The sequence below is a fragment of the Takifugu flavidus genome, chromosome 15 (genome assembly GCF_003711565.1).
Source record: "Takifugu flavidus isolate HTHZ2018 chromosome 15, ASM371156v2, whole genome shotgun sequence".
Lineage (NCBI taxonomy): Eukaryota > Metazoa > Chordata > Actinopteri > Tetraodontiformes > Tetraodontidae > Takifugu > Takifugu flavidus.
In genome coordinates, this window is record NC_079534.1 from 13,127,207 (window position 1) to 13,153,378 (window position 26,172).

General features: G+C 44.6%; 1 protein-coding gene across 9 annotated transcripts in view; it reads right to left on the bottom strand.

Annotated features, from left to right (window-relative positions):
• Positions 1–80: 80 nt before the first annotated feature.
• The window catches only part of obscnb (obscurin, cytoskeletal calmodulin and titin-interacting RhoGEF b), a 39,118-nt gene continuing 13,026 nt past the window's right edge, over positions 81–26,172 (bottom strand). For 2 of the 9 annotated variants that reach the window (XM_057055837.1, XM_057055841.1), the window contains 53 exons: positions 25,798–26,067; positions 25,439–25,705; positions 25,079–25,345; positions 24,665–24,931; positions 24,304–24,573; positions 23,926–24,195; positions 23,565–23,831; positions 23,117–23,380; positions 22,756–23,022; positions 22,293–22,559; positions 21,206–21,277; positions 20,871–20,972; positions 20,515–20,589; positions 19,787–19,888; positions 19,429–19,506; positions 18,856–18,930; positions 15,202–15,468; positions 14,786–15,064; positions 14,382–14,639; positions 13,877–14,143; positions 13,373–13,645; positions 11,591–11,857; positions 11,156–11,431; positions 10,798–11,070; positions 10,418–10,708; positions 8,926–10,239; positions 8,543–8,824; positions 8,331–8,412; positions 8,108–8,229; positions 7,840–8,037; positions 7,728–7,760; positions 7,542–7,640; positions 7,249–7,467; positions 7,084–7,117; positions 6,942–6,994; positions 6,765–6,863; positions 6,205–6,261; positions 5,621–5,760; positions 5,274–5,474; positions 5,119–5,195; positions 4,868–5,038; positions 4,626–4,785; positions 4,420–4,536; positions 4,170–4,334; positions 3,945–4,103; positions 3,694–3,871; positions 3,491–3,604; positions 3,242–3,409; positions 2,974–3,076; positions 2,749–2,878; positions 2,580–2,673; positions 2,410–2,452; positions 81–2,220 (listed from right to left, as the gene is read on the bottom strand). In XM_057055837.1, coding sequence (XP_056911817.1) covers positions 1,128–2,220; positions 2,410–2,452; positions 2,580–2,673; positions 2,749–2,878; positions 2,974–3,076; positions 3,242–3,409; positions 3,491–3,604; positions 3,694–3,871; positions 3,945–4,103; positions 4,170–4,334; positions 4,420–4,536; positions 4,626–4,785; positions 4,868–5,038; positions 5,119–5,195; positions 5,274–5,474; positions 5,621–5,760; positions 6,205–6,261; positions 6,765–6,863; positions 6,942–6,994; positions 7,084–7,117; positions 7,249–7,467; positions 7,542–7,640; positions 7,728–7,760; positions 7,840–8,037; positions 8,108–8,229; positions 8,331–8,412; positions 8,543–8,824; positions 8,926–10,239; positions 10,418–10,708; positions 10,798–11,070; positions 11,156–11,431; positions 11,591–11,857; positions 13,373–13,645; positions 13,877–14,143; positions 14,382–14,639; positions 14,786–15,064; positions 15,202–15,468; positions 18,856–18,930; positions 19,429–19,506; positions 19,787–19,888; positions 20,515–20,589; positions 20,871–20,972; positions 21,206–21,277; positions 22,293–22,559; positions 22,756–23,022; positions 23,117–23,380; positions 23,565–23,831; positions 23,926–24,195; positions 24,304–24,573; positions 24,665–24,931; positions 25,079–25,345; positions 25,439–25,705; positions 25,798–26,067 — 11,336 coding nt within the window. In that variant the 3' untranslated portion in view covers positions 81–1,127. Of the gene's footprint in view, positions 2,221–2,409; positions 2,453–2,579; positions 2,674–2,748; positions 2,879–2,973; positions 3,077–3,241; positions 3,410–3,490; positions 3,605–3,693; positions 3,872–3,944; positions 4,104–4,169; positions 4,335–4,419; positions 4,537–4,625; positions 4,786–4,867; positions 5,039–5,118; positions 5,196–5,273; positions 5,475–5,620; positions 5,761–6,204; positions 6,262–6,764; positions 6,864–6,941; positions 6,995–7,083; positions 7,118–7,248; positions 7,468–7,541; positions 7,641–7,727; positions 7,761–7,839; positions 8,038–8,107; positions 8,230–8,330; positions 8,413–8,542; positions 8,825–8,925; positions 10,240–10,417; positions 10,709–10,797; positions 11,071–11,155; positions 11,432–11,590; positions 11,858–13,372; positions 13,646–13,876; positions 14,144–14,381; positions 14,640–14,785; positions 15,065–15,201; positions 15,469–15,854; positions 16,125–18,855; positions 18,931–19,428; positions 19,507–19,786; positions 19,889–20,514; positions 20,590–20,870; positions 20,973–21,205; positions 21,278–22,292; positions 22,560–22,755; positions 23,023–23,116; positions 23,381–23,564; positions 23,832–23,925; positions 24,196–24,303; positions 24,574–24,664; positions 24,932–25,078; positions 25,346–25,438; positions 25,706–25,797; positions 26,068–26,172 lie in introns of all 9 variants that reach the window. The other 7 variants (XM_057055839.1, XM_057055842.1, XM_057055838.1 and 4 more) reach the window with 7 other exon arrangements.

A 26,172-nucleotide genomic window follows, 5' to 3' on the forward strand; every position in this document is an offset into this window, starting at 1 on the left:
GATGTCTGTAAAACTTGAATAAAAATGTGACAAAACTGGAAGAAACCTTTGCTTTACTGAAACTAAGGAAGTCCGACCAGTTGTTCGTTTGCTGTATATCCGTTTAATCCAGATGAAATACTGACATTTCATGTTTATATTCATACACAACACAATCCAATAACTCACTAAAAGTGAGTTGGGGGGGGGGGGGGGGGGTCGAATCTATCAAGGGCAGTTGTATTTCCAAAGGTAGTGAATCCTGTGAGCTCCAACACTATTTCATTAATATTCTTTGGCAATCGTACTTCATTCCAGATGGTTTGCCGTCTTTAACACAGCTTTATGAACACAAAGACATGCAGTAACTAGCATCTATACTATCAGATAAATATCCTTGTGATATCAACACTGCACCATCAGAAAACAAGTTAAACATCGGCACAAGAAACACGTTTCACAACAGTGAATTCGCGTCGTTAGTGGAACCGGTTTTTTAAATCTTTGACTTGAACTTGAAGTTAAAGAACCACCCAGTTCACCAGTGTTTAAATAATCCCTCTTGCATATTATTACAGCTTTTCTGGACGAGCAGGCGTCATGCCACCGAACATCCAGTGATGAATTATGGGAAAACTCTACATTTATGGAGACACCAGTAAAAGAAAGAAATGGCAGCGACCTATAAATCCTGTTCTGTTAATGTCATGATTTATGATATCGGGATGGTCTGTCGTTTCTAAGGTCTTAAAGGTCACAACAGTAAGAGTCCTCACACTGAGACTTTTTAAAGGTTCTTAACGATGTTTGAAGGAGACTAAAACAGTCGTGTTTCAGAACTGAAGAAGCCGGAATATCTCAAAGAACCAAAACGAATGAAAAATACAGTTCTCAGACATTTGTTCCATGCACAGTTTATCGTAACGACACCCCGCAGGTGTCGTGAAGCGGTTAGTAACAGTTTAGGATTGAGTGACGCGTCTACAATTCGGTCTAACCTGAGTCTTAACTGTCATGACGGAGAGCCAGAATATGAAGCTTCAGTATGGAATGGTTTCTCAAATAAACTTCAGTGTGTCTCATTGATGATGAAAGTACAAACGTCCCAGTTTAAGACTAAGATGGTGTGATCTGAAAACACTTTACTTCTACTGGTTCTGATAAAGCTTATCGCCGATCTGCAGAGTGACTGGTTTTCCCACCGACGTGTAGTCGTAAGTCTGGGTCGACACCTGCGTTTTGAAGCTTTGCTGCCCTCCTTCCACCCTCTGTACCTCTGAGCAGTATGAAGGCTTCACTTCCAGCTTGGCGTGGCTCACCTGGATGGGGACGTGTCTCTCCGCCCTGGACCTGGCTCCGCTTTGAGGCCCAGCGGATGAGAAAAGGCTGCCGGAGAGTTGATCTCTGCACCGAGCAAAGAAGCCGCTCCTCTGCCTCGGGGCCACGGTGGGCCGCCCCACGTTGAGGAGCACCGGCTGTCCCACTGCAGAACCTCCGATCTCCCTCTGGAGCACCGACACCTCGCAGGGCTTTTCTGCAGCCTGGCTGCGAGCGTCAGACGCACCGTAGGTCTCGCCTTCCTCTGGGACGTAATCCTCCAGGTCTTCGAGGGCCAGGACTCGGCCTTCTTGTGCCAGAACCCCGGACAGATGACGGTCACCTTCATCATCAGGTTCGAATATAACAGTTTGCTGATCGTCCTCTTGGTCCTGTCCTGCTGGGATGAGGACAGATGACAGCTCAAGTGGATCAGGGTTGACTTCGGAGGCAGAGACGCTGTCGGAGGGACCCTCCTCTCCATCCTCCCAAGAGATCTGCTGACTGCTGACTTCTCCCTGGAGTTGAGTTTGCTCTACCAGCTTATTGTTGGAATTGTTGGCGTTTGGGTTTTCTGGTGCCGGTCGTTTGGGTCTGGAGGTAGTGGCTGCTCGGTCAGACCCCGCCGGCGAGACGCCCCTCCTCCTGGACAGCCTGGGGGATTTGTTGACTTTATACTCGATGACCTCCTCTACTTCGACCCACCTGGGCCTACTCTCCATGGCTCTGGCTTCAGCGCCCTCAGGCTCGGTAACATACAGGGTCGGGATGGTCGCCTTCCTCGGGGTGGGGATCCTCCTCAGCCTGGGCGGAGGGCCCTCTGGGGTGGAAGTCTCAGAGCGGTGGGGTCCGGTTACGGTCAAGCCTGGGGATCGGTGTCTCCTCATGCGTGGGTTCTTCACCACAGTGGTAATCGTCTCTTCACTGGCAACAAAACACATTATCAAAGCAACACTCTCCACATGCTACTGATGTGTAACGCGTTGGAGGTTAAAGAAGCAACACTTTGGTGGAGAAGGCCCACCCCAGGCCTTATGCACTACGCAGAAATGCACACACAGGAAATCCGCAGGGAACGCTTTAAAGACTCGGAGAAAGTTTGTTCACACTTACATGATGATGGTTTTCTTTGGTATTTTAGTCTCCTGTTCTGTAACTAAAAGTGGAAAGTAGGATCCACATGAATATACAAATCTAAAGAAAACATAATACGCAGAGTATAAAGCGGAGTGTGTAGCTCTACAACTCTGTTCTAACAATCTGAACGGCAGCAGCGCTCCTACCTTCGATTGTGATGGCCTGCTCGCCGGTGCGCGCCACAGCAGACGGTAAAATCAGATCAGCGCCACACCTGGCGCTGCCCAGACGGTTGGACAGCTGGGAAAAGTCTATGTGTTTTTTCATTGTTTCTGCAGTCCATATTTAAGAAGAAGGCTTTTATGAGCAACCAACCTCACACTCGTAGTGTCCCAGGTCCCTCTCTGTCAGGTTCTTTATTACCAGGACCAGAACGCCACTACGAAGCTCGCTGTAGGTCTGATACTTTTCCTTTTCAGTCAGCAGCCTGCTGTCCTTGAACCACCTTGAATAACAGCCAGAAAACAGGGTTGGAGGTGAACACAATATGAAACTGGGTTCACAAATAGTGTGTGTGTGTGTGTGTGTGTGTGTGTGTACCTGATCTTGGGACTGGGGGCACTCTGAATGACACAGGTGAACTGAGCATCCTCACCAGCAGTAAATATGCAGTTCCTCAATTTATTGACAAAGCGAGGAGGTACTACAAAAAAAAGTTAGTTTGCCATGAGGATGTTTTTTTTGGACATGATGTTATTTGGAACTGTTAGCAGAGTAAATGTGTCTCTTTTTTTCCCAGCAAAAGTTTTATGCACTTGTTAATATATTGCATTCTAATTGCATATAAAGGTCCGTCCGTGTCACTGACCTTGGACGGTGATCTTGCCGAGGGAGCTGGCGTTACCCGCCGAACTTGTGGCAAAGCACATGTATTGGCCAGAATCGTCTGCAGTCATGTTGTCCAAAATCAGCGTGCAGGAGCCATCGGGGTCCTCGATGATGATATGATGAGGGTCTGCCTCCACAGGACGTCCATCTACAGGAAACGATATGACGCTCTTCATCTCAGACGCAAATAAAATGACTCCAAATGATCACAGTGCTGTTGGTGACATACCCTTGTACCAGATGATGGAGGGTTTGGGCACTCCTGTGACTTTGCAGGCTAGTTTTACCGTCTGTCCCAGCTCTGCTGTGCAGTTTGCCAGAATTTCCTCAAAGTCAGGGGGACCTGCAGGGATTAATCATGAAAATTCAAGTCATTAGGGAGACTGTGTGTGTGTGTGTGTGTGTGTGTGTGTGTGTGTGCGCTACACTCACTCCACGCAGGAATGCTGTATCGCTGCTGCAGTTCTCTGAAGTCTCTCAGCCATGAGTTCTTGACAATAACTGTCCGAGCCTGCAGCGTGTACTTCCTCACAGAGTCCTCGCGTTCGTGCCAGATCTCAAACGCTCTGTCGTCACCCTCCACGGTCTCGTTTACATCAATGTTGTTCAACTGCGGCAGAGTTGGAAAAAGTCAGAACAAACGTGTAAAAGGAAAAATGTGTGCGACGATGGTGGACATTTACCTTCATCATGTTCTTAAAGACGTACGATTGCGTCTCAGTGTTGCTGTCTCTCTTGGGTTTGCAGATGATGCAGTAGTTCTTAAACAGGAAGACGTGACGGTGGTGGCCTCTGGAAGATGTCCTTATTCCTGGAGCCCCTTCCCACACTTGGAAGGGTCCCTGATTTTAGAGAGGCAAGTTAAATAAAAACTCAACCCTTTCAATCATTCAGAAATGAAAACGGACCTGTCTGATTGGCTCTCCTAACACTTCCAGCGTGGCAGGATAGTTCTCAATCATCGAGACGTGGTGGCTGTTCTCGGAGCGCTGAGGGAGCGCAGACACCATGGCGTACGCTTCTTCCAGGAGGCAGCAGTTCTGCCCATTTCTTGCTTTGTTCCGAATAAGTTCCTGAGAAAAAAGGTTTCAACCTCGATTAAATAGTGACGTCTTCTCTCGGAACACCATTCGAGGGCATTATGTGCCGGGGCCTCACCTTAAGAACAGCTTTGTACTTCTGGATCCTCTCCAGAGGCTGTTGCAAGTAGGCGTTGATGCTGCGTACATCTGGATCTGCAGGGTCTTTGCTGGCTTGGATTTGGTCAGTGTACTCCTACAATGAAGTAAAAACTTCCAAACTTAGCAGGGTGTAACACGCAACAATAGTTCAATGACAGTTTTGCATCACTGTTCTGGTGTGACCTTGAAGAAGCGGTGGACTGTCCTGTCCCCCACAGCAGATTCAGCCACATCCTGACCAACAAGATAGTGCAGGTACTTCTCAAAGCCCGCCTTGTTCTTCAGGAAGCACATGGCAATATCATCATCCGTTTCACACTCGTTCAGCTTTGTGATGAAGACCCTATGAGACAAACACTGTGTGAAACTCAGCTCCATGAGAATCCTCCTGCATCTCAGAGTGGAAAAAACAGACATGAGCTCACTTGTTATGGAAGGATTTGATGTCTTCAATGTTCCTGAAGATGGCCTCCTTCTGGCTGCTGACTTCAGATGGTGCATCCGGACTGTCTGCATGCTTCAAGTGATGGAAGGTGAAGAAGTCGATATCTTTTATGAACTGGGATTCACCATTTATCAGGTCTTGGATGAATTGGCTGGGGACATGAAGGTCCTGGTTATGGTTTGTCCTGTAGTTTTAGTAGTTCCTCAGTGAGAGAAGATGTCGTTTACTCACAGTAATTTCCTCTTGTATTCCCCTTCAGACACCTCCTCAGTGTTCGTCTCTGGGGGCTCGGCAGTGTCAGCAGAGATCTGGAGCATAACAAGATGAGAATCAATTAAATTTGGGCTTAAGTTTTGTGAGTGAGCTTTACTTTCAGGAGGACGTACTTTAAGTTTCTTATCCAGGTAGGCTGGTGAGACCCAGCCTTGGCGGGATGGTGTTGTTTTGGTGGGTTTAGTCCGGACTAACCATTTAAGCGGATGAGCCGAGTCCAAAACCTCAACATACTGCCCCTCCTTCAGAGAGATGGATTCTTTGGTCGCTATTTGGGGGTTGTAGTCAGCTGTTGCTACATAGATGTCAAACATCTGCGAAAATATACATTTGTGGGTTATTTGTGGTCCAAAGTTCATTCATCTGGGCATCGACCTCACCAAAAAGATCCTTGATCCTAACTTGAACTTGGGAAGAAAACACTGATCTGTTCTCCTTCGGATAAACTTGTGCGACTCACCTCTCCCCGAGCCTCCCCTTCATCAGACTCCGACGAGGAGTCAGCGACAAGGGAGGGAGGACGAGAGCGACCGTGATGAGGGGACGGAGACGGGGTCTTGGTCTCGTCGTCACTGTCAGCACCGGGGACTCGCAGCGATGCTGTAGCGGCACGTGAGGGGAAATTCAGAGAGCAGACGGGTCATTAGCACGGAGAACTATGAGACATTTAAAATCTCTCAGTCGCTGCTGAAAAAAGTCAGTCGTGTCTGTGAGGCACTGGTGCTTTACCAGTGGCAAACTTTGACTGTTAGTACTGCCGCACCATGCAAGAACAAACTGAGAAAAATACTTCTCCTGAATCTAATGTATACCGAAAGGGTTTTTAAATCATAATTCTAAATAATTTTGAAAACATTTTCAAGAGATTAAAATGATTGAAGGATTAAAGGAGCTCAGACAGCCAGTGAAATAGTGCAATTATGTTTTCATGTAAAGATCATCAACAGTTTTTCTCGGTAGCCAAAGGACTTCCTACAGATCATCGGAAGATCTAAAAGTTTAAAGATGCCTTTAGATTAAGATTATTATAAAGCTGATACATACTGGTAGTTTTGGGCCAAGATTTCATCCACTGGAGCACTTCTTGATTCTGTAAGCTGTCTGAATAACAAATTCATATTTGGATGAGCATTTAAGCGGTTGGGCTGCTCGAGTGATGGGTTTAAAGGATGTTTGGATGAAGCACTGAAAGGTTTAAGGTGACATATTCAGGGAGAGCGCGCGCGCACACACACACACACACACACACACACACACACATGCTGAAAAACAAGCAGGAAAGTACAACATGGCTTTCACCCTCACACCAAGAAAATTTAAATTCAAAAATGAAAGTGCCAAAAGACACTTCAAGACATATCAAGTGATTCACTTGAAATTAACACGGATTTATGTGTTATCAAATAATGAACAGTAGCGTCAGGATAAAGGTTACGTTCAACACTTGAATGACAAGTGATGATCAATGTCAATGAGAGTAATGAGAAGCTACTTCTCATGGGTCACTTAAGTGAAATCCTTTAATTATATACATAAATGTGATACATTTTGATTAAAATCACATGCTCGACGATGTTCCATAACGGTCCGTAACACTGGTTTACCTTGTGTAATCTTGGCCGACACCATTTCAGTGATCTGAGAGGTGAGTTTCATGAGGAATTCTTCAGTTCCTACTTCACCCAAGTAGGGAATTTTACCCTCTTAAGATAAGGGAAGAGAACAGATCAATATTAAAATTACATTATTTTTATAATTGGGAATCTAGTAATCCATCTCACCATTTCCTGTTGGTGCCTCCTCCTCTGGGGGACTAACTGTAATCCCAAGAACCCTAAAATATTTGAATGAAAATGTATATTTTCTTAATATTCACATGCTTTTTTTAGTTACACTAATGCCACATCAAAGAGTTAAACTTACTCTGGTACTTTTGTCTCTTTCTTTGGTTGTGGTGCTACACAAAAGAAAGGAACCATAATATTCAAGTTTAAAAAAGAAAAAAAAAAGTAGAGGCTTTGGTATTTCTTGGTGCTGGAGTCTATTCCAATGTCCATCTAATTTGTAAGATGTCATTTAGATTCTTACCATCATCAACCTCGAGGTGGGCAGTGCAGATGGACTGTCCTGCCCTGTTTGTAGCAATGCAGGTGTAGGCGCCAGTATATTCTGTGCCCACATCCATCAAGATGAGGCTGTGCCGGTGCCCTGAGCTGGCTATTTTATATCCTTTGGTATCAGGTTTGATCCACAGGACATCCTCCATTGATTCTTCCTTCAGCCAGGAGACCATAGGAGCAGGGGAGCCTGATAAAGTTTACGAACCGCCGTTAAAATTGGTCCCAGATCAGCGTCAAGTGTCAAACCCACGAACCACAAACCTTCAACTTTGACGGACAGAGTGATGCTGGTTCCTTGTTTCACCTTCCTGTTGCTGAATCTTTCAAGGAAGCGAGGTGGAACCAGAGGCTCTTTGGCATCTGTCAAAATCCAGCATGAAAGAGAGCAAAGTCAAGGATGATACAAGTGGAGCTGCCACTTTTCCTGGAGGTAAAATGTCAAATTACCTCTTTTATCCTGAGGCATAATCTCCCCTGGACCTGGTGGGAAATATAAATGTTAGCATTTTCTTTAAACACCTTTTCTGCTGCCATTCCCAACAGTCATTTAGATACATACTCAGAACACTTAGTCTGGCTGAGGAATAAGCAGAACCGGCTGCATTGCTGATGTAGGCAGAGTACTCGCCCATGTCATCCCTCTTCACCTCCAGAATCTCCAAGTTGTGAACGTCTCTCTCGACTTGTAAAAGGACTCTTTCTGATGATCGCAGAGGGTGGCCATCTTTGAACCAGTATACTCTGGGTTTGGGGAAGCCTGACAAACAAAAGGTATTTAAATATCTGTCAGCCAGCACTCGAGAGTAGCACCATCAGCATGAACGCACCCTTTACTTTGAGCTGCATTTTAACAATCGGTGTCCCTGGGCTGACGTGAACATCATGAAGCTCCTCCACAATTTGTGGAAGCTGATCATCTTCAGTTACAGACTCAAACGTCTCAGTGTCCCTGCACGAGGACAGCAGAGGTGTAACACTCAATGAATCTGGAATTGCCATTGATGAAATACATCATAAATGTATTTTAAATTGCAAAACACCTGACCTTACCTGGAGATGTAGCCTTTGGCACTGACATATGAAGATGTCTCAGTGGCATCTGCAGCTGTATCGTAATCTGAGCTACAGGACACTTATAGAAAATATTTATAGGATTAAGTTGTGGGAAGTATAGGAAAGGACATTGATGTTTTTAAATCAGTGTTTTTACAATGCTGCTGGACTTGAGTGTTTAAAATCTAATGTTGATTGGGTTTACTCACTGTCCACTCTGAGTTCCGCTTTAGTAGATGCGATGCCACTGCTATTTTCCGCTGTACAGCGGTAGACACCCATGTCAGTAGGCAGCACGGTGGTAATGATAAGCTGGTGGCAGCCCTCCTGGTCTTCGTTGATCATGTAATGGTCATTCTCCTCCAGCAGCTTGCCATCTTTATACCAGCGAACTGTTGGAGGGGGCTTGCCGATCACAACGCAGTCAAAGCTGACCGGGTAACCATCGGGGACGTCCTGACTTTGCAGCTCTGTCAAGAAGACTGGAGCAGCTACATAACGAGAGCAAATAACACATTGAACACATTTGTTAATTTAAATGGAACAACAGACATTTGTGGAATAAAAATTAACTGTTTTTGATTAACTCAACCTTGCGCTCCAGCCAGTACAGCGGGGGGATGTCTTTCTTCTGTGGGGGTCTCTGTGCCATCTTGAGAGTAGCCCATCTTTCTTATTCGCAGCTCTACTTTGTGATGCCCCGCCTCCATGATGGTGGTCTCCACAGGAACGCCGTGGACAGTAAACATCTCCTGGAACCTCTTTGATGCCACGTCGGCCTCAGCCCTCGTGTCAAAGCGGATGTAGATGTAATTCTCATCCTCCCGGTAGGAGTGAGGATCTGGGGGCCGCAGGTCTCCTTCATCTGCGCTGATGAAGGGCTCTTCTTCTACATCTGGTGGGAGGCGTGTGCGCAACAAGCGGCGGAGACGCCTGCTCGCCTGCCTCAGAGACTCGTCCATCTCGCTGCCCGAGGAGCTCTCAGCCTCGCTGTCAGCGCTGTAACCCACCGTTAGTGGCCGTCGGCCAGACGATTCTCTCGCCGTTCCTACGGTGACCTTTCCACTGTGAGAAGACACTCCAAACTTATTAGTGACCTCACAGGTGTAAACCCCAGTATCTTTTGTGGTGATGGCTGTGATGACCAGTGAGCATGTACCATCATTGTAAATGTCTATGTGGTGGTGTTTTCCATCCGTCAGTAGTTCTCCGTCTTTCAGCCAACGCACATTGTCAGGTTTCCCTTTGACCACACATTCAAGATGGATGGTACCACTGGGTTCTTTTGTCTGGTCCTTGAAGGTTTCTTTAAAGACTGGGCGCATGTCCTTTCGGGCTTTGTAACCCTTGAAGGCAGCTTGTATCTTAATGGCAGCTTCGCTTAATTCCTCCTCCTCCTCACTCCTCTTCTCTGCTGGGACGGGAATTTCAGTTGTCTGTTGAACTGTGGTTGTTTCCACCTTGGTGATATGTACAGTTCTATGTTCCGCCATCTGGAAATGCTCAAAGAACCTCTCAGTGGAGAGTGTCTCTGCATCATTAGTGGCTGTAACTGCAGACGTGCTACTCTTTTTGAGATATGACACCAGCGATGATCCCCCAGAGCTGGACTCCTCCTTCGAGCTGGTGTTAAGTTTGGAATCCGTCTTCTTTGACACGATCACCTCCTCCTTCTCTATTGACTTCACTTCCACTTTTTCCTGATCCTTCAACTCTTCCTTCCCTGATGTCTTCTGTACCGCCTTGTCTTCCTCAGGTTGCTCAGAGATGGAGTCCAGAGTAGGTTCTCGGCTCATCCGCCGCTTTTTAGCAGATGTCTCCCACAGGTCATGGAGATCGCCCTCTTCAGCAGCTTCTGGAGGAAGACTTGGCTGACCCAGTTCCTCAGGCTCAACCTCTTTCTCTTCTACACACAATCACAAATACAGTGATAAATGACATTACAAGCAGGTGTAGGTGTTAACTGGAGAAATAATGTGCCTGTAAATTGGAGTAAACTAGTGGGAGTCTCCATACTTTAAGGAGAAGAACACACGTTGTCACAGGTAACCGCTATTTTAAAGCTAAACCATAAACCTACTCACCTAGCTGCACAGTTTGAGGCAACTCAACAGGCTCTCCACTTCCAGCCCGGTTGATGGCTGCCACTCTGAACCTGTATCCACTGCCTGGTGTTAGATTTTCAACAACAAACTCTGTGTTGCACACAAGTTCAGAATGACACGGCAGCCACAAGGTGCAGTCTACCAGCCGTGTCTCCACCCTGTAGCCCATAATGGGACTCCCTCCATTGTGAAGGGGAGTGAACCAAGAAAGCGTGACAGAATGTTTAGTCTGACTTAGGACCTCGGGGTCCTCTGGGGGATCAGGAACAGCTGGAAAGAAGAAAGATTTGCGATCTCAAATTTTTCAAATTTAATTCGTAAAAAAGGACAAGATATGAAAACAGTCAAAAAAAACTTACTGATGATAGTGAGTTTAGCCAAAGAGATAGCATCTCTGGCAGCAAATGTAATTTCCTGCTGTGGCAAAAGGGGTGCTTGTCTTAAGATAAGACGATATGAGCCCCCATCGGCCCTCTTAGTCCAGAGGTCGCTGGATTTTATCTCAATCCCATTAGCATACCAGGCTACTTCTGCTGCAGGCACAGGCTCGTTGAGCTCAACACAAAACTCCACCTTCTCCCCAACTACAGCAATCTTGTCCTCCAGAGCCCTGACAACTTTCAGCTGCCAGCCTTTTTAGAGAAATATCAAAACTCAGTCAAGTTAATTTTGCATGGAGCGTAATTCAGGTCATTACAACCTGCAGAGGTGCTTCACCTTTGACGGAGAGCTGGGCAGATGAGGAGGCTGTGCCAGCTTCGAAGGTCACCATGCACGTGTCTTTAACTGACAGTTCTTTCAACAGGAGCAGGTGACGACGGCCATTTTCAAATGACACAATTTCAGTACTGGGAGATTCTTTAACTGGTTTCCCGTCAAGGAGCCAGCGGCAGTCTTTGCTCTCGGGACGAGAGAGCGCGCACTCAAACAGTGCCTCACCTCCGTTAAAGGTCTCCGCATTCTCCAAGCCCTGGACAATGGTGATGGGTTTGGCTGTAAGAAGAATGAATATCTCAATCAAGAGAGATTTTGACAGAGCAGAATGTTTAACGTCTTTAAATGATTTCTTTAGACAATGATACAATGAGGGGTATGAAGGGGCAGAGGAGACTCAAAAGGTTGGCGCTTTTTCCATGTGGAGGGAAACCTCACCTTCCACATGAAGTGAAGCAACCACGCAGGTCCCCTCTGCCTCACAGGCATACGTGCCCCCGTCCTCAGTGGACACGCGGCTTATGTACAAACGAGCCACATTCCAGTCCTGCTCCACTACCACCCTTCGGCCATCAGCCCACAAAGGCTGCCCGTTTTTCCTCCACTGAGCTTTGACTGGCCTTGAGTACTGGCAGATGAATTCAGCTGGTTGGTTTTCAACCACGCGAATATCCTCCATCTCGCTCACCACTTCCACGGTGGGATCTGAGGTTGGAGTCAGGGGGTCATAGCGTCAGGGCTATTACATTTGAATTTAAAAAGAGGACATGCCAAAGGACATATGGGCTTTATAACCTCAGTAAAGATTTTGAATTTTTTCTCATACAGATTGTATAGTTTGAAATCTGACGGTGTAGAAATAAGTCTTCTGTGACTTTCATAGTGGCCGAATAGTGAAGTACAAATATTATTCATTTTAGGTGGGGTAAAAAGCCCAGGTGTCAGGGATGAGGGTAGAATTGGCAGATGGTAAAACAGCAAGGGGTGATAGATGAATGCCAATCTCAGGTGGGGGCGGTTAAAGGGTATAAATGTTAGGGGCAGGACTGGCAGGGAGGGATATTATTTATAAAAAGCTGGCCTGCTTGGATGGGTGGAGCAGCACTTTATCGAACACAACATTTTAAAACCATCAGTATTAATCAACTCTGCAGAACCTCAAAACACTTTCAGGCCCTACAGCAATAAACTGAACCACCTCTGATGGGCAGGTCTCTTAAAGTGGTAGCTGCAGTCCAGGAAACGTTTGCAAATTAACTGTAAATGATAGATTAATTCACGGGAAGTTATTTACATTTCATTATGCTGGGAAGTACTGAAAAATAGACTGAAAATACTGTCTGAAGAGGTGGCTGCCCATTCATATAGTCAAGGTCTGAAAGATGAGCATGAAACTGAGAATGACCCTGTTGACTATCAACAATGTACACTTACTACAGTATATCTGCGGTATATCTTGCTACAGTTGTTTTGATTACCCCAAAGGGTTTTTGAAGGGAGAACCAAGCCTAGATGACTGTAAAAGAAGCACAGTGAAGCCCTAAATATTTACCAGTCACAGGACACACAAGTAAGACTGAAACCAATCACGCCCACATTATGGTGTGATCAAGATCGTCAATGATTTATCATAATGACAACACAAGGTCCGCTCAAGGTGCAAATTCCCCAAAAATAAGCATGAATAAGATTGCTTAGAACGCTCAGCTCTTGTAAAAGTGCTTTGCTGTGTTGCTGCACCCAAGTTCTTGTTACACTACATCAAAGCACACAGCATGAAACTGCAACTTATATTATTGATGGGCTGGGAAACAAATGCACATGCAAAAAGAAGCAGTAAATTAAACACCACTGTTCATGACTATTAGAAGTAGAGTTATTTACTTTCCTTAAATTAAAAATATGCACAATGAAAATACAATCCTGATTCTAAATCTGATGGGACTGTGTGTAAACTGAAAAATAAAGAGAACAAAATGAATAGTGCCATAATTGCCAATTATTATACTACCCATGTGTCCAATAAAACTATTATTGTGCTAAAAAGGGCGTTACTTCAAGGACACATCAAGGATAGGTGCCTTTTACTATTCCTGAATAAATGGTTTATAGAAACTCATCTCTAGAATCAAGATTGTATAAATATGTTTTAAGGTAAATATGTATAGTGAAAAAGTGCAAGTTCTAAGGAAAAAAAAGTCTTCTATTATTATTTGGTACCTTTAACTAAGAGCTTGGCTGTTGAGGTTAAACTGCCAACTTTGAACATAACAGTGCCAGAGTCATCTGGAGCCAGGTTCTTTAAGGTGAGTGTGTAGATGTGGCCCTGGCTCAGCCCTATCTCAGTAAAGGCACTATTCTCCAGCCTGGTGCCATCCAGCCACCACTGGACCTTGCCCGGTGCCCTACCAGACAGCTGGCAGGAAAAGGTTGCCCACTCGCCCACAAAGACATCTGTGGTCTTTAGACCACACACAATGACGACTTCTTTCACTGTTGAGCAAAAAATACACATTTGCATACACTGAACATCTAACTCATATCTGCATTCCTTCAACAGACCACAGCACCACACCACATACAACTAAAATGAAATGAAAGCTATACAAGGCTTGCGTTAGTCCAAAATGGAACTGAACCATGAGCTAAACTGGGATAGTCTGGATAAAATCTATCTTGATCACACTCCAAGAGAAAGAAATAATAATAAAAAGAATCGACTACCCTGCACTGCCAAAGCCGCTGTCGTGAGCTGGTCTCCTGCATCACAGGTGTAGTAGCCACTGTCCTCAGACATCAGGTTCTGAATGCAAAGCTCCCGAATGCATCCTTCCTGTTTCATCTCATACTTCTTACTGGGTTGGATGACCATGCCCCCTTTCCTCCACTCAACTCGAATACCTGGTTTAGACAGCTCACACCGCAGACTAATACCATCACCCTCTACAGCGTCCTGGTTTTTGAGCTCTTTGCGGAAGAACACTGGGGAACCTGTTGAAGATGTGAAATCTGAGTTGAGTCGAGGTGGAAAGGATGGCATCAGATAGTTGAAATAGGGGAAAGGGAGGGGTTTTAGGAAAAAGTGTTTATGGTACAAAGGGACTCCGGGACAGATGGGGTTGAGATCAAGCTGAAGTTCAAGAATATGTGAATATCTATATAGAGTAGCTCCACTTTATTATGGTAAAATAGGTTAGAACAAAGGTTTTTTTGACGCGTCCTTTATTACCTTCCACAGTCAAGCTGACGTCACATTGTGCATCTCCAGTATCACAGGTGTATGTTCCCGAGTCTTCTGGCAGCAGGTTGTGGATGCAAAGCTGGTGAAACGCTCCCTTGTCTATCAGGTCATACTTGAGACCTGCCTGGAGGACGGTGTTGTTTCTTCTCCAGGTCACAGGGGCTTTGGAGTCAGATGTAGTGCATGACAGGGTGACCGTTTCACCCTCTAATGCCAGGGTGTTGTGTGGCTTCTCCAGGATCAACACTGCAAATATGCCAAACCCAGAAGACAGTTCAAAAGCTGCATTTGTATGTATCATTTAATGTAAAAATCATGCCTAATATTATAACACAGTGAGATTTTATTTGCACGATTAATGTAAATCTTAAGTCAGCCATTGTTTTCTTCACCTTTAGGTTTCTCCTCCACCAGGAGGCAGGCCACACTCTTCTCTTTCCCCACCACAAAAGCGACATCCCCCGATTCATCTGTGGTGACCATCTTCAGGGCCAGGCGGTGAACTCTGCCGTCACTTCTCATTTGATTTAAATCATTATTCTGGAGGAGATTGTCTCCCAGCCACCATTCTCCTGTTGTCACTCCCAAGTGTGACAACTCCACCTCAAAGACGGCATCCTGACCAGTGGTCACTGTGACATCTCGGAGCTCCCGGAGGATGCGCACGTGCTCTGAGGGGTAATGAGATGATGGGAGGGCAGAGTTTCCATAAGGCATTTACACCCAGTTTCTAAGATCAAATATTTTATGCTTCCGTTTGATCTTGACTAATGAAAACAGCTGTCACACACGCTGGGCGCCGGATTACCTTTGACCATCAGTGTCGCGGAGCTTCTCTTGTCGCCGGTGTCGCAGGTGTATTCTCCACTATCCTTCACATTCAGCTTGTGTATGTACAGTGTGTGAGTGGCGGCTCGGTGTTCGATACTGTACTTCTCCCCAGGAGCGAGCACAGTTGAGCCCTTTAGCCAGGTTACTCTGCAGTCTGGGTGAGACGTTTCACAGGCCAGGATGGCTTCTTCTCCTTCAAGGACCTCTTGGTTTTCCAGCTCTTTCTTGAAGAGTACTGGGGCAGCTGCCAAGTGATAATAACAGAAACTAAAGCAGTTATTTATACTCACAATTATGTCATTTTTATGGCATCAGCAGCATTAATGCAGAATGAATATTTTCGTTTAATTGTGGAGGAAACTACGGGATCGTAGAATACAGCCACTGAACAATAATAATACTGTCTAGTTTCTATGTAAATGTTATTGTTTTATACAACATATTCATATGAAACGCAGGGTAAAACCAACAATAGCATCAGACAACCAAGAGCAACACACACACAGCACCAAAAGGAACTATGTATTTGTCCATAGAAGAAGAGGCAAAGGACATCCAAGGGTTAGAAAGGATGGAAAAAAGGTGTTGAATCTTGTCCCTGAAAAACCAGCCACATTACAGGTTTCTTACCTTTGACTGTAAGAGAAGCAGTGGAAGTGTGGTTACCCACAGAGAAAGTGACAGTTCCTGAGTCAGCCATCGTTACACCTCTGAGTGTGAGGCTGTGCAACTGGCCCTCAGACTTGATCACATTCATTTCATTATCCTGCAGTGGAACATCCTGAAGTTTCCACTGGACAAAAGGTGCCTCATCGCGAGACACCAGGCACTCAAAGCGGACATCTTCGCCCTCGTACACCACGCAGCTCTCCAAGAATTTCAATATGCTGACCTCGATCTCTGTTTGACAGACAGATTTCAGCAAAGTCGTTACGCTTTGGTCAGAGACGTGTGAAAGAAGGAGGGATCAAATCAAGAGAACTTTTGGTAGAGGTGTTATTGAGTGAAGAAGTGAACAAGGACACTGTAGAGTGTGTTAATGTTTTTGAAGAGGGGGCAAAGTCAGGCACTCGGGGATTGACATCAGATAAAAAGGTCAGAAATGGAAATGAAGCAAGATGTGTGACAGGATATTCAAATGCAGTAGAGAAGATGGAAATCTGGATCTCTAAATGCAGAGAGATGCAGATCATGCTCAAGTTCTGGGGCGACGTAGGACTCCAGCTTGTGCACGACGGTGATATTCTCACTCCTACCCTGCACGGTTAGAACGGCTGACGTCCTCTGACTGCCTGTATCGCAGGAGTAAACTCCTGCATCTGCTCCCTGCAGGTTATAGATAACAAGCTCGACTCTACTTCCATCTCGCCGGAGGCGATACTTGCTGCTGGACGACAGGACCTTGTCACCGTGTCTCCAGACCACGCTGGCTCCAGGCTTCGTGGTCTCACAGCAAAGACTAGCGCTCTCTCCTGCCTGTCTCTCAAGGTTCTGCAGGTGTGTTTTGAAAAGGACAGGCTGGGCTGCATGAAAGGAAATCAAGGGAATTATGTTTCAAACACTAAACTACCCAAACCAAGAAAAAAGCTAAGAGCGATATGTGGCAGATATGCCAACACCTACACTACCACCTAAATCTGACTTTTCTTAACCACTGTAAGACAATACTAGAAATTTAACTTTCATTAGATGGGACATTGTGCATTCATACTAGTATTATAGAAATATTTCTCTGATCCAATGAAAGCCATCAGAATATACCAGCGTACCCTTCACAACCAGCTTTGCGGTACTTCGACAGTCACCGGCGTCACATGTGTAACTCCCAGAATCCTCGGGGTCTACATCATGAATTATAAGCGTTGCCAGTGTTTCCACTTGTTTAATGTCGTATTTTGCACAAGGACAAAGACCAAGTTCTCCTTTCTTCCACTCCAAAGGAACAGCAGACTTCGAAAGCTCACAGTGCAGGCTGACACTGTCCCCTTCATCAACCACTTGACTCTCAAGCTCTTTCGTGAAAAGAACTGGCGCAGCTGATTAACGACAAGAAATAATGTTTATCTTCAGTGCAAGATCAAGAATGATGATGAAATAGAGTGAGAAAGAAATGATACAAAAGAAACAGCAGGAGGAAAAAGACCTCTATCCTACCATTTACTATAAGAGAGGCTGAGCTTATAGTATCCTCTGAACAGCAGCAGTAGCTTCCCGAGTCTTCGGGTCTCAAATCAAAGATTTGTAGTTCGTACGCGAGTCCTGTTTGCTTCATCTGGTATTTCTCTCCACAAACCAGCACAAAGGTTTCCTTTTTCCACTCAACGAGGACTCCAGGTTTAGAAAGCTCACAGCGGAGAATGACAGTACCTCCCTCCTCAGCCGCCTGGCTCTGCAGGTCTTCAATGACTACAGCTGGACCAACTAGAATCCAATCAGAATCAGTGTTTGTTTTAATTACATATTAACCCCCCCCCCCCACACACACACACACACACACACACACACCTCTATATTTCTATATGGGAGCCAAGTATACTAAAAAAGACCTTAATATTCACTTTTGGAGACCACCACAATAAACACTTAAAACAACAGACAATGAATTCAAAGAGCTACAAGAGTGTTTGTACAGCAGGATGAAAACTCTCTATATAATAATATAATAATGTAACATAACCCTCACATAGCCCCTAACCCAGGACACCTTTTTCCTAACCCTAACACAGAATTAGGGTGGGGCTCAGTCTATATGGGACTCGGCTGAGAACACTTCTATAGTGCCCTTGAGCAAGGTGTCCATGGCAGACCCCTCTCTTTTAATGACTGTGTTCATGTGTGTCTTGTGTCATGTATCTTGTGTGAAATAAACAGGCTTATCCTACCTAATGAGACTAGAGAATTCAAAAAGACAGAATTGAGAAACAAAAGCAAAAAAATGAAGAATATGAAAAATGAGAGATGTTGCCAGCCTGAATGCACAACTTCTACATCTTGGCATAATGACACGTGGTCTAGTATTTATATCAGCAATATTTCCAAACACAAAGATAAGACAACACCATGGAACCCACAGTAATCATCACACACCCTCTCGTCTGATCAGACCATTGCACAGCTGGTTTTGCAAGATTTCAGGTAGGTTTGAACATTTAACTTCACAATAAAAATGAATGTGTTTCATAACCGGAAGCTCTGGTGCTCAGAGCTGCGTAAGAGCCACACAACAAAATGCACAGAAACAGCACAGACATGCTGTAGCTCCATAAAAAGACTTTCCACCTACAAGACCAAAATAGTCTGGTCAAAACAGAATGACTGAGGGTAAAAACTGAGCTCATTTGAGAAAGAGGACACCAAAAAACTGCCCATAACGAACAAGAATATGAACCAATGACAGCAGTCAAAACCCAGAAGAGCAGCAGTGGTACCAGGAACTGGGCTAGACACAAAGTCACATTCAACACATAAGGGAAATGATACAAAATCCTTTGTAGCTGATAAGCCAACATGAGCTGTATTTGTCCATTTTAAGGTTGGATAAAAAGGGAAATGCAAAAATTCTAATGAACGGACCAAAGTGAAAGCCAATCCAGCATGTCTAGCAGCTGTATTCCTCCCATTGATACGGTACCTTCCAGTGTTTGTCTGGTCTCCAGTCTCTTTGCATCCACTTTATCAGTTGAAACACCAGTTGAGGATTTCACAACTGAGAGCAAACAATTAAAAATGACATGTATTTGGTCAAAAACACATTGAAGTAATGCTACAATATCAAGTTGCAAAGTAGCGCAGACGGCAAAGCCATGGCAACTCAAGCATGAGTCATAGAAGCAATGCAATTCATAATGATAATAAACAAAATCCATCTGAACTATGCGGCACCAGGATCAGACCTACTGGATTTGTACTGAACACCTGAGCTCATCGAGTGTAGCTGCCAACCAGCAGGTACTCATAAACCTAAATTCTCACAACCACAGAAGTGTCCAAAAAAAACCAAAAACTGATGGTCACAATTTTGTGCAGCAGACAACATTCAGTCATTCACATAATCATGCTAAACCAGAGCTGACATGAAGCCACAAACCCACAAATGTGCCAAGCTTATAGCTGTAATTTAAGCTAGTAGATCCTGAGCTGCACACAGCAAAACAAAAGCACGGAAAGGCGCGTAAACCAGTATTGGATTTTCTTCATTTCATACCTTCTACTGTCTCTTTTGTCTCCTGTTTTTTTGACTCAAATGTGGTGGTTGAAGCAGTAGATTTCACAGCAACTGCAACTAAGGACAGTCTTGCATGAATTATTTTGGATCACATTAATCTAGAGACAAATGTTTTCTCCGACTTACAAAAAGTTGCAATCATTTTTACTTTAACCATTAAGGGATATTTACTAATACACTTTAAAGCATAACTATAACACTGTTTCAAAACAATACTCATGAGAATAGAACATGAGCAGCCCAACGTACTGTATTACGTCAGAACATAAAATCCTCAAAGTAGAATGTAAGATTTAGAATATCTGAGTCAAAAAGCTCTGTCAACACGTGTCATTACCTTGACCTTCCACCCTCAGCTCTTGTGAATGACCCACAATCTCCTGTTTGAAATGCTCACGCTGCTGTTCGGGAGTCTGTCCAGTAGGTGGCAGTGTTACCACTACGAAAACACAAACAAAGTCAGACCCTCCAATTGGAATTTGTCTAAGTATAGCATCGAACAGCTGGTTGGGACAAAGACGAGGCTCCATACCAATGACTCAGCCTCCATGCAACAAAGTAAATTAAAATGCAAAGCAAAATTTGGAGCATTTTATGTTGCTGAAAGAGATAGTTTGGAAAATAGCAAGCCAGACATTGACAGAAGGAACATGTAAGCCAGTACATGAGCAGAGACATTATTGACAAAACCACCACTATAATGACTGGAACTGCAGACATAAAGGCTGAAACCACCACCGGTGCAGATTTTAACAAAGGTCTTAAAGCCACAAACATACCGTGTAAACAAAAGGACAGGAAGTTGGGGTAAACACTATTTTGCACATGAACATTTTAATCACCAGCAGGTATGACGGCCAAAAACAAAACATGCTACAACCACAACTAGCACAACACCAAGAGTCGACATCAAACTGAAAGGCACAATCAGAAATACAACAAGCGCAGATGGTTCAAATTTGAGCAAATACGTCTCAAGCTGGGCAGGGACATACCAAGGGACTGACAACAGAGAGCACAAAAGCTGAGAGTCCAACCCTGAATTTGCTTTACATCCTTTCATACCTTCCACTGTTTCTTTGATCTCCTGCCTTTTTGACTCCACTTTAGTAGCCAAAGCAGAAGACGTCAGCTTCACAACTGAGACAGAAACAACTGCAACTTAAAACAGTGCACCAAACACGTTTTTGATGAAAGAAGGACCAATTTTAAATCCTTCAATAATTCTAAAATTTTGCAAGAGCTACTTATCAGTAGAGTTTAAGACAAAATCTTTTAAACTTAAAATTTACAACAAACGTCTGAAAAATTCAATGAGAAAATCTTCAGGTGAACTTGAGATGCTATTTAGTCATTGGACAGAAAAAAAATCCTCAACACGTCATGAAATTGTTAAAAGCTCTGCCAACACGTGTCATTACCTTGACCTTCCACCCTCAGCTCTTGTGAATGACCCACAACCTCCCGTTTGAAATGCTCACTCTGCTGTTTGGGAGTCTGTCCAGCAGGTGGCAGTGTTACCGCTACGAAAACACAAACAAAGTCAGACCCAGTAATCGAAATTTGTCTGAGAATAGCTGGTTCAGACAGCCTCCATGCAACAGCAAAACTATTCAAAAACCAACAATGCACAAAAGATTACAATAAAAGGTTACAGGTCCTGAGCTGAGCATTGTTATACAAATGCACGGCTAAATAAGGGCAGAGCACATAAAGCTGAAAGTCCACCCTGAATTGGCTTTCCTCCCTTTCATACCTTCTACTGTCTCTTTTATCTCCTGCCTTTTTGCCTCCCCTTTAGTAGTTGAAGCAGACGTCAGCTTCACAGCTGAGAGGAAAAACAACTCAGACTTAGAACACTGTAAAATACACCGAATACAGTGTTTCTGAATCTTAGCAACTGGACTGTCTGAGCTTCTTGAAGACATTTCCCATCTCAACCAAGAGGCTTCATCAGTTCCAGCTACTTGATGTGCTTCTGTTCTTCTTCCTTTTCCTCTGTTCTGGTGGTGTATGGTTCTAATGACACCCAGCTTGTGCTCCAGTGGGTGGCGTGAGTTGGGCCACGAACGAACCCCATCATGTCAGGGGAAGTTTCACCGACCTGCATAATGAGGGGCGGAGCAACCAACAACCAGGTGACTGAAGCTCCAAATGTGTGAGTGGCTCCTGAAGAGTACAAGCAGCTGGAACTCCCAAACAGTCAGCTAGAACTGATGAAGCCTCTTAGATGGGAGGTGAAATGTCTTCAAGAATCTCAAACAGTCCAGTTGTTATGATTTTACTACCAGAAGTACCATCACCTGGATGGCTGGCAAGCTTCGCAGACATCAAATACAGTGGGTTCTTTATTACCCATAATGTCATATCAATGTGGATTTAGAAAACCAAAATATATAATCTATCATTAGAAAATAGGCATCATTTAAAGCACAGAGCGTGCTGCACGTGAGGCAACTCAGGCAAACATGCAACCTCCCAAAAAGGGGCATATTTTTGTTAGTGGACATGTGGACAGACAGACAGGTGCACCCACAAAGAACAGGTAAATATTTTTTTTAAACTTTAAAAAATCTTGAGTTGTAAAGTCATTTGTGTACAAACACTTTTGAACATATATTTTACATGTATATTTAGAAAAATGTACCGGTAAGGATTTTCTATCTGAACAATAAAATTAGACTTTAACTTGCCATTAATATGAATCCGAGCTGTGGTGCACAATTCTAACATGCAGCAACAGCGGTGTTAAAACACATGTGTTTATGTGCATCTAAGAGCCTTTTGTGCATCATTTCTCTTCAACTGTGCATAAATGAAATACTTAAAACTCCTCATCCTACCCTTGATATTAATCCTAGCTGTTGTCTTCTGCTCCCCACACACACAGCTGTAGTCTCCACTGTCTTCTGGTGACACACTGTTGATCACCAGTTCATTGATGGAGGCCTTCTGCTTCATCTGGTACTTTCCTCCAGGCTTCAGGACCTGGGTCCCCTTCTTCCACTCCACTGGAACTCCAGGCTTAGAGAGCTCACATTGCAGCGTTAGAGTGGATCCTTCCTCAGCCTCTTGACTGTCCAGCTTCTGTCTGAAGGTCACTGGTTGGGCTAAGCATATATTAGTTTGTTAGTAAGTAATACCAGTTCTGATAGCAAACTTCTATCACCCAAAAACACAGTGACATTTGTGACATGCAGCAACAGCGGTGTTAAAACACATGTGTTTATGTGCATCTAAGAGCCTTTTGTGCATCATTTCTCTTCAACTGTGCATAAATGAAATCCTTAAAACTCCTCATCCTACCCTTGATATTAATCCTAGCTGTTGTCTTCTGCTCCCCACACACACAGCTGTAGTCTCCACTGTCTTCTGGTGACACACTGTTGATCACCAGTTCATTGATGGAGGCCTTCTGCTTCATCTGGTACTTTGCTCCAGACTTCAGGACCTGGGTCCCCTTCTTCCACTCCACTGGAACTCCACTTTCAGAGAGCTCACAGCACAGAGTAACACTCTCTCCTTCCTCAGCCTCCTGGCCTTCTAGCTTCCGTGTGAAAATTGGCAGTGGTGCTGTACAACCAAGGTTTTATTATTCGTTAGGAGAAAGTGGTCACATGTTGGTTTTATTTTTAAATGATTTGGAAGATGCTTGGTGATTCCATACCGTTGACTTTAACAACTGCGGACGTCTTCTGGTCCCTGCACACACAAGAATACTCTCCACCATCTTCCATCTTCAAATCCTTAATAAGAAGCTCACAGAGGGTCTCCCTCTGCTTCATCTCATACTTTTCTCCAGGTCTGAGATACTCGGAGCCTTTCATCCACTGAACAGGAGCTGGTTTTGACAACTTGCAGCAAAGTTGTGCCGTCTCCCCTTTGTTTCTCTCTTGGTTCTTCAGCTCCTCAATAAAATTAGCTGGTAAAGCTAAAATAACGCATTGAGTTGGTTACAGTGGTTTTATGTCATCTGCACTGAGGGACGATGGAGTGATGAATATCTTTGAAGGGATGTTACTAATGCTGAGTACGATACAAGCGTTGTTGTGTACGAAGCATATGAGCCACGACACGTGCATATAGATCCAAGCAGCGAATCCATATGTACTTACCATTGACGGTCACCTTGGCCATGCTCTTGGCTGTCCCCACATCACAGGTGTACATATCGGTGTCTTTCTCCTCGAGCCTCTTGATGGTTAGAGTCATGACCTGCTCCTTCTGGGACATCTCGTATCGACCTCCATTCTTGAGCTCAGAGTGACCTTTAAGCCAGGTCACAGTGGATGGAGTTTGCGCGGTCTCACAGAGCAAGGTGACAGAAGATGCCTCCTCTGCTTGACTATCTTTCAGCACTTTGACGAATTTATGGCTCGGTTCTGCAAAAATGAAAGAATTTGAAATACAAATATATCATCCTTTGGAGAAGCGGTAAGACTTTCGGGTGCAGGAAATGCACAAGATTGGCCCCACCTTTTATTTCCAGCATGGCTTTGGTGGTTGCTCCTCCAACAACTTCACAGCTGTACTCTCCAGAGTCTTGAGCCGAGGTATTATGGACAGTCAGTTTTACGATCCTGTCCTCTTGGCTTGTGACATACTTGTGGCTTTTTTTGATGGCTTTGCCGTCCTTGGCCCACTTAACAGTCGAATTAACCTGTCTTAATTCGCAGGTAAAAACAGCATCTTCTCCTTGAACAACAGAGACATTCTCCAGTCCTCTGGACACCGATGATGCTTTTTCTGTTGGAATACAAAAATAACACTCAATAATATGAAAGTGAAAACAAGCTTTTGGAGGTCATATTTATCATCATCATCCTGTCAAAAGAAAGGGTTCGGATCAATTACCTTCAATTGTTAAAGTTGCTTTTGAGCAAAGGTCTTGAATGGTGAAGACCACCTCCCCAGCATCAGAGGGAGTGACATCCTTAATTGCCAGCATATATTTGCGTCCTTTACTTGCAACCTTGAAGCGTCCTTCATTTGCAACAGTTTGGCCATTAAGAGCCCAGGAATACTCATCAGTGCACTCGCGAGATAAGATGCATTCAAAGTTACACGTCTCTCCCTCGTTGACCTGGGCAGACTTCAGCCATTTCGTGATTCCAATGCCAATCTCTGGAACGGAAAGCATCGGTTCAAAAATGTAACACTCAGGACCATTTCTTATAAAGCAAACACTTCGAAATCCATCCTGAAACATACAAACCTCTTACAGTAACCTTTGCTTTAGAAACCTCCGTTCCAAGATCACAAGTGTACTCTCCTTGATCTTCTTTGGTGACGTCCTTGATGATCAGCCCCAAAGATTTACCTGTGTGGAGAAGCTCATATTTTGGGCCAGCCTTCAAGACCGTACCTTCTTTTCTCCATATGGGGGAAACTCTCGGCTTGGATGCCTCACAAGCCAGAGTTATCATTCCCTTCTCTTCTCCAATGACATCATCTAAAGACTTGAGGAATACAGCACGCTTCTCTGGAGGGAAATTGAGAACAAAAACAGTTGATTTTCAATCTATACGGTCATTTTTATAAAACCTGATGCTGCAATTGTGATTTCCTCTTTTTAATATGATGTGATGAGTTATTTGTTGCGTGATTGCCCACAGTGCACAGTCCCTACCTTTAACCGTGAGTGTCGCAGACTCTTTCACCTTTCGGACTTGAAAAGTAATAGTCCCTCCATCCTGAGGAGCCAAGTTCTTCAGCGTGAGCTTGTGAACAGTCCCTTCATGAGTGATGGTGTTTACTTCATTCGTGAAGAGGGCTTTTCCATTCAAAAGCCATTGTGCCTCTTCATCCGCGTAGTTAATCTCCGCTGTGAACGCCGTGTCGCCGTCCTCGTCAACTTCTACGTCAGCCAAGTGCCTGGTGATCTTAATTTCACGAACTAGAGAAACAAGAAGCAGAAACATTTTAAAGACTGTATGTGATTAATGCCTGTATAACCTATTTGAGCAGTATTTGCATGCCCAAACACTACCTTCAACAGTCAGTCTGCCTTTTGTCTTAGCAGGTCCAGACTGACAACAGTACTCTCCACTATCTTCCTCTGTCAGTTTATGAATAGTAATCTGAGCTCTGGTTGCATCTTGCTTGATGTTGTACTTGTCCGACGCCGTCAGTGGTAGCTCGCCTTTGAACCATTTAACGTCTTTAGGCGATGCAGAGAATTTGCAGGAGAGTATGACTGAGCTTTTCTCCTTGCCCTTCACGTCTTTGATGGGCTCTGCAATCTCAAGCGGACGCTCTAAACGTGGGGCAAAGCGTGTGAATTAGAACCGTGGGTCTCACCACACGAGATGTTGCAGCCAGGTTGCGCAGCTACACCAACACACTTGCCTTTGACAGCGAGTTGCGCTGAAGATTTACTCTTCCCAGCTGTAAACTGCACAGATCCGGTCATTGATGCTTTGGTCTTCTTGAAAGTGAGACGGTGGAGAGTACCTTCTTTCTCCATTTCGATATCACGGCTCTCCTGCACAGCTACCCCGTTCAGAGTCCACACAGGCGGTTTCACCAGCTCCATACTGATTTCGACTTCAAAAACTGCTGCGAAGGGTTCTGTCACTTCCACTGGACTAAGCTCCCGCACAATGCTGATGGACTGCTCTGAAGGAGAAAAAGGATTTATTTAAAATTCGGAAGAGAACTTGGAATCTCCATTCTGTGGTTCCGACTGTCCAGGTGTAGCGACGCAACATTAACGTTAAGGTG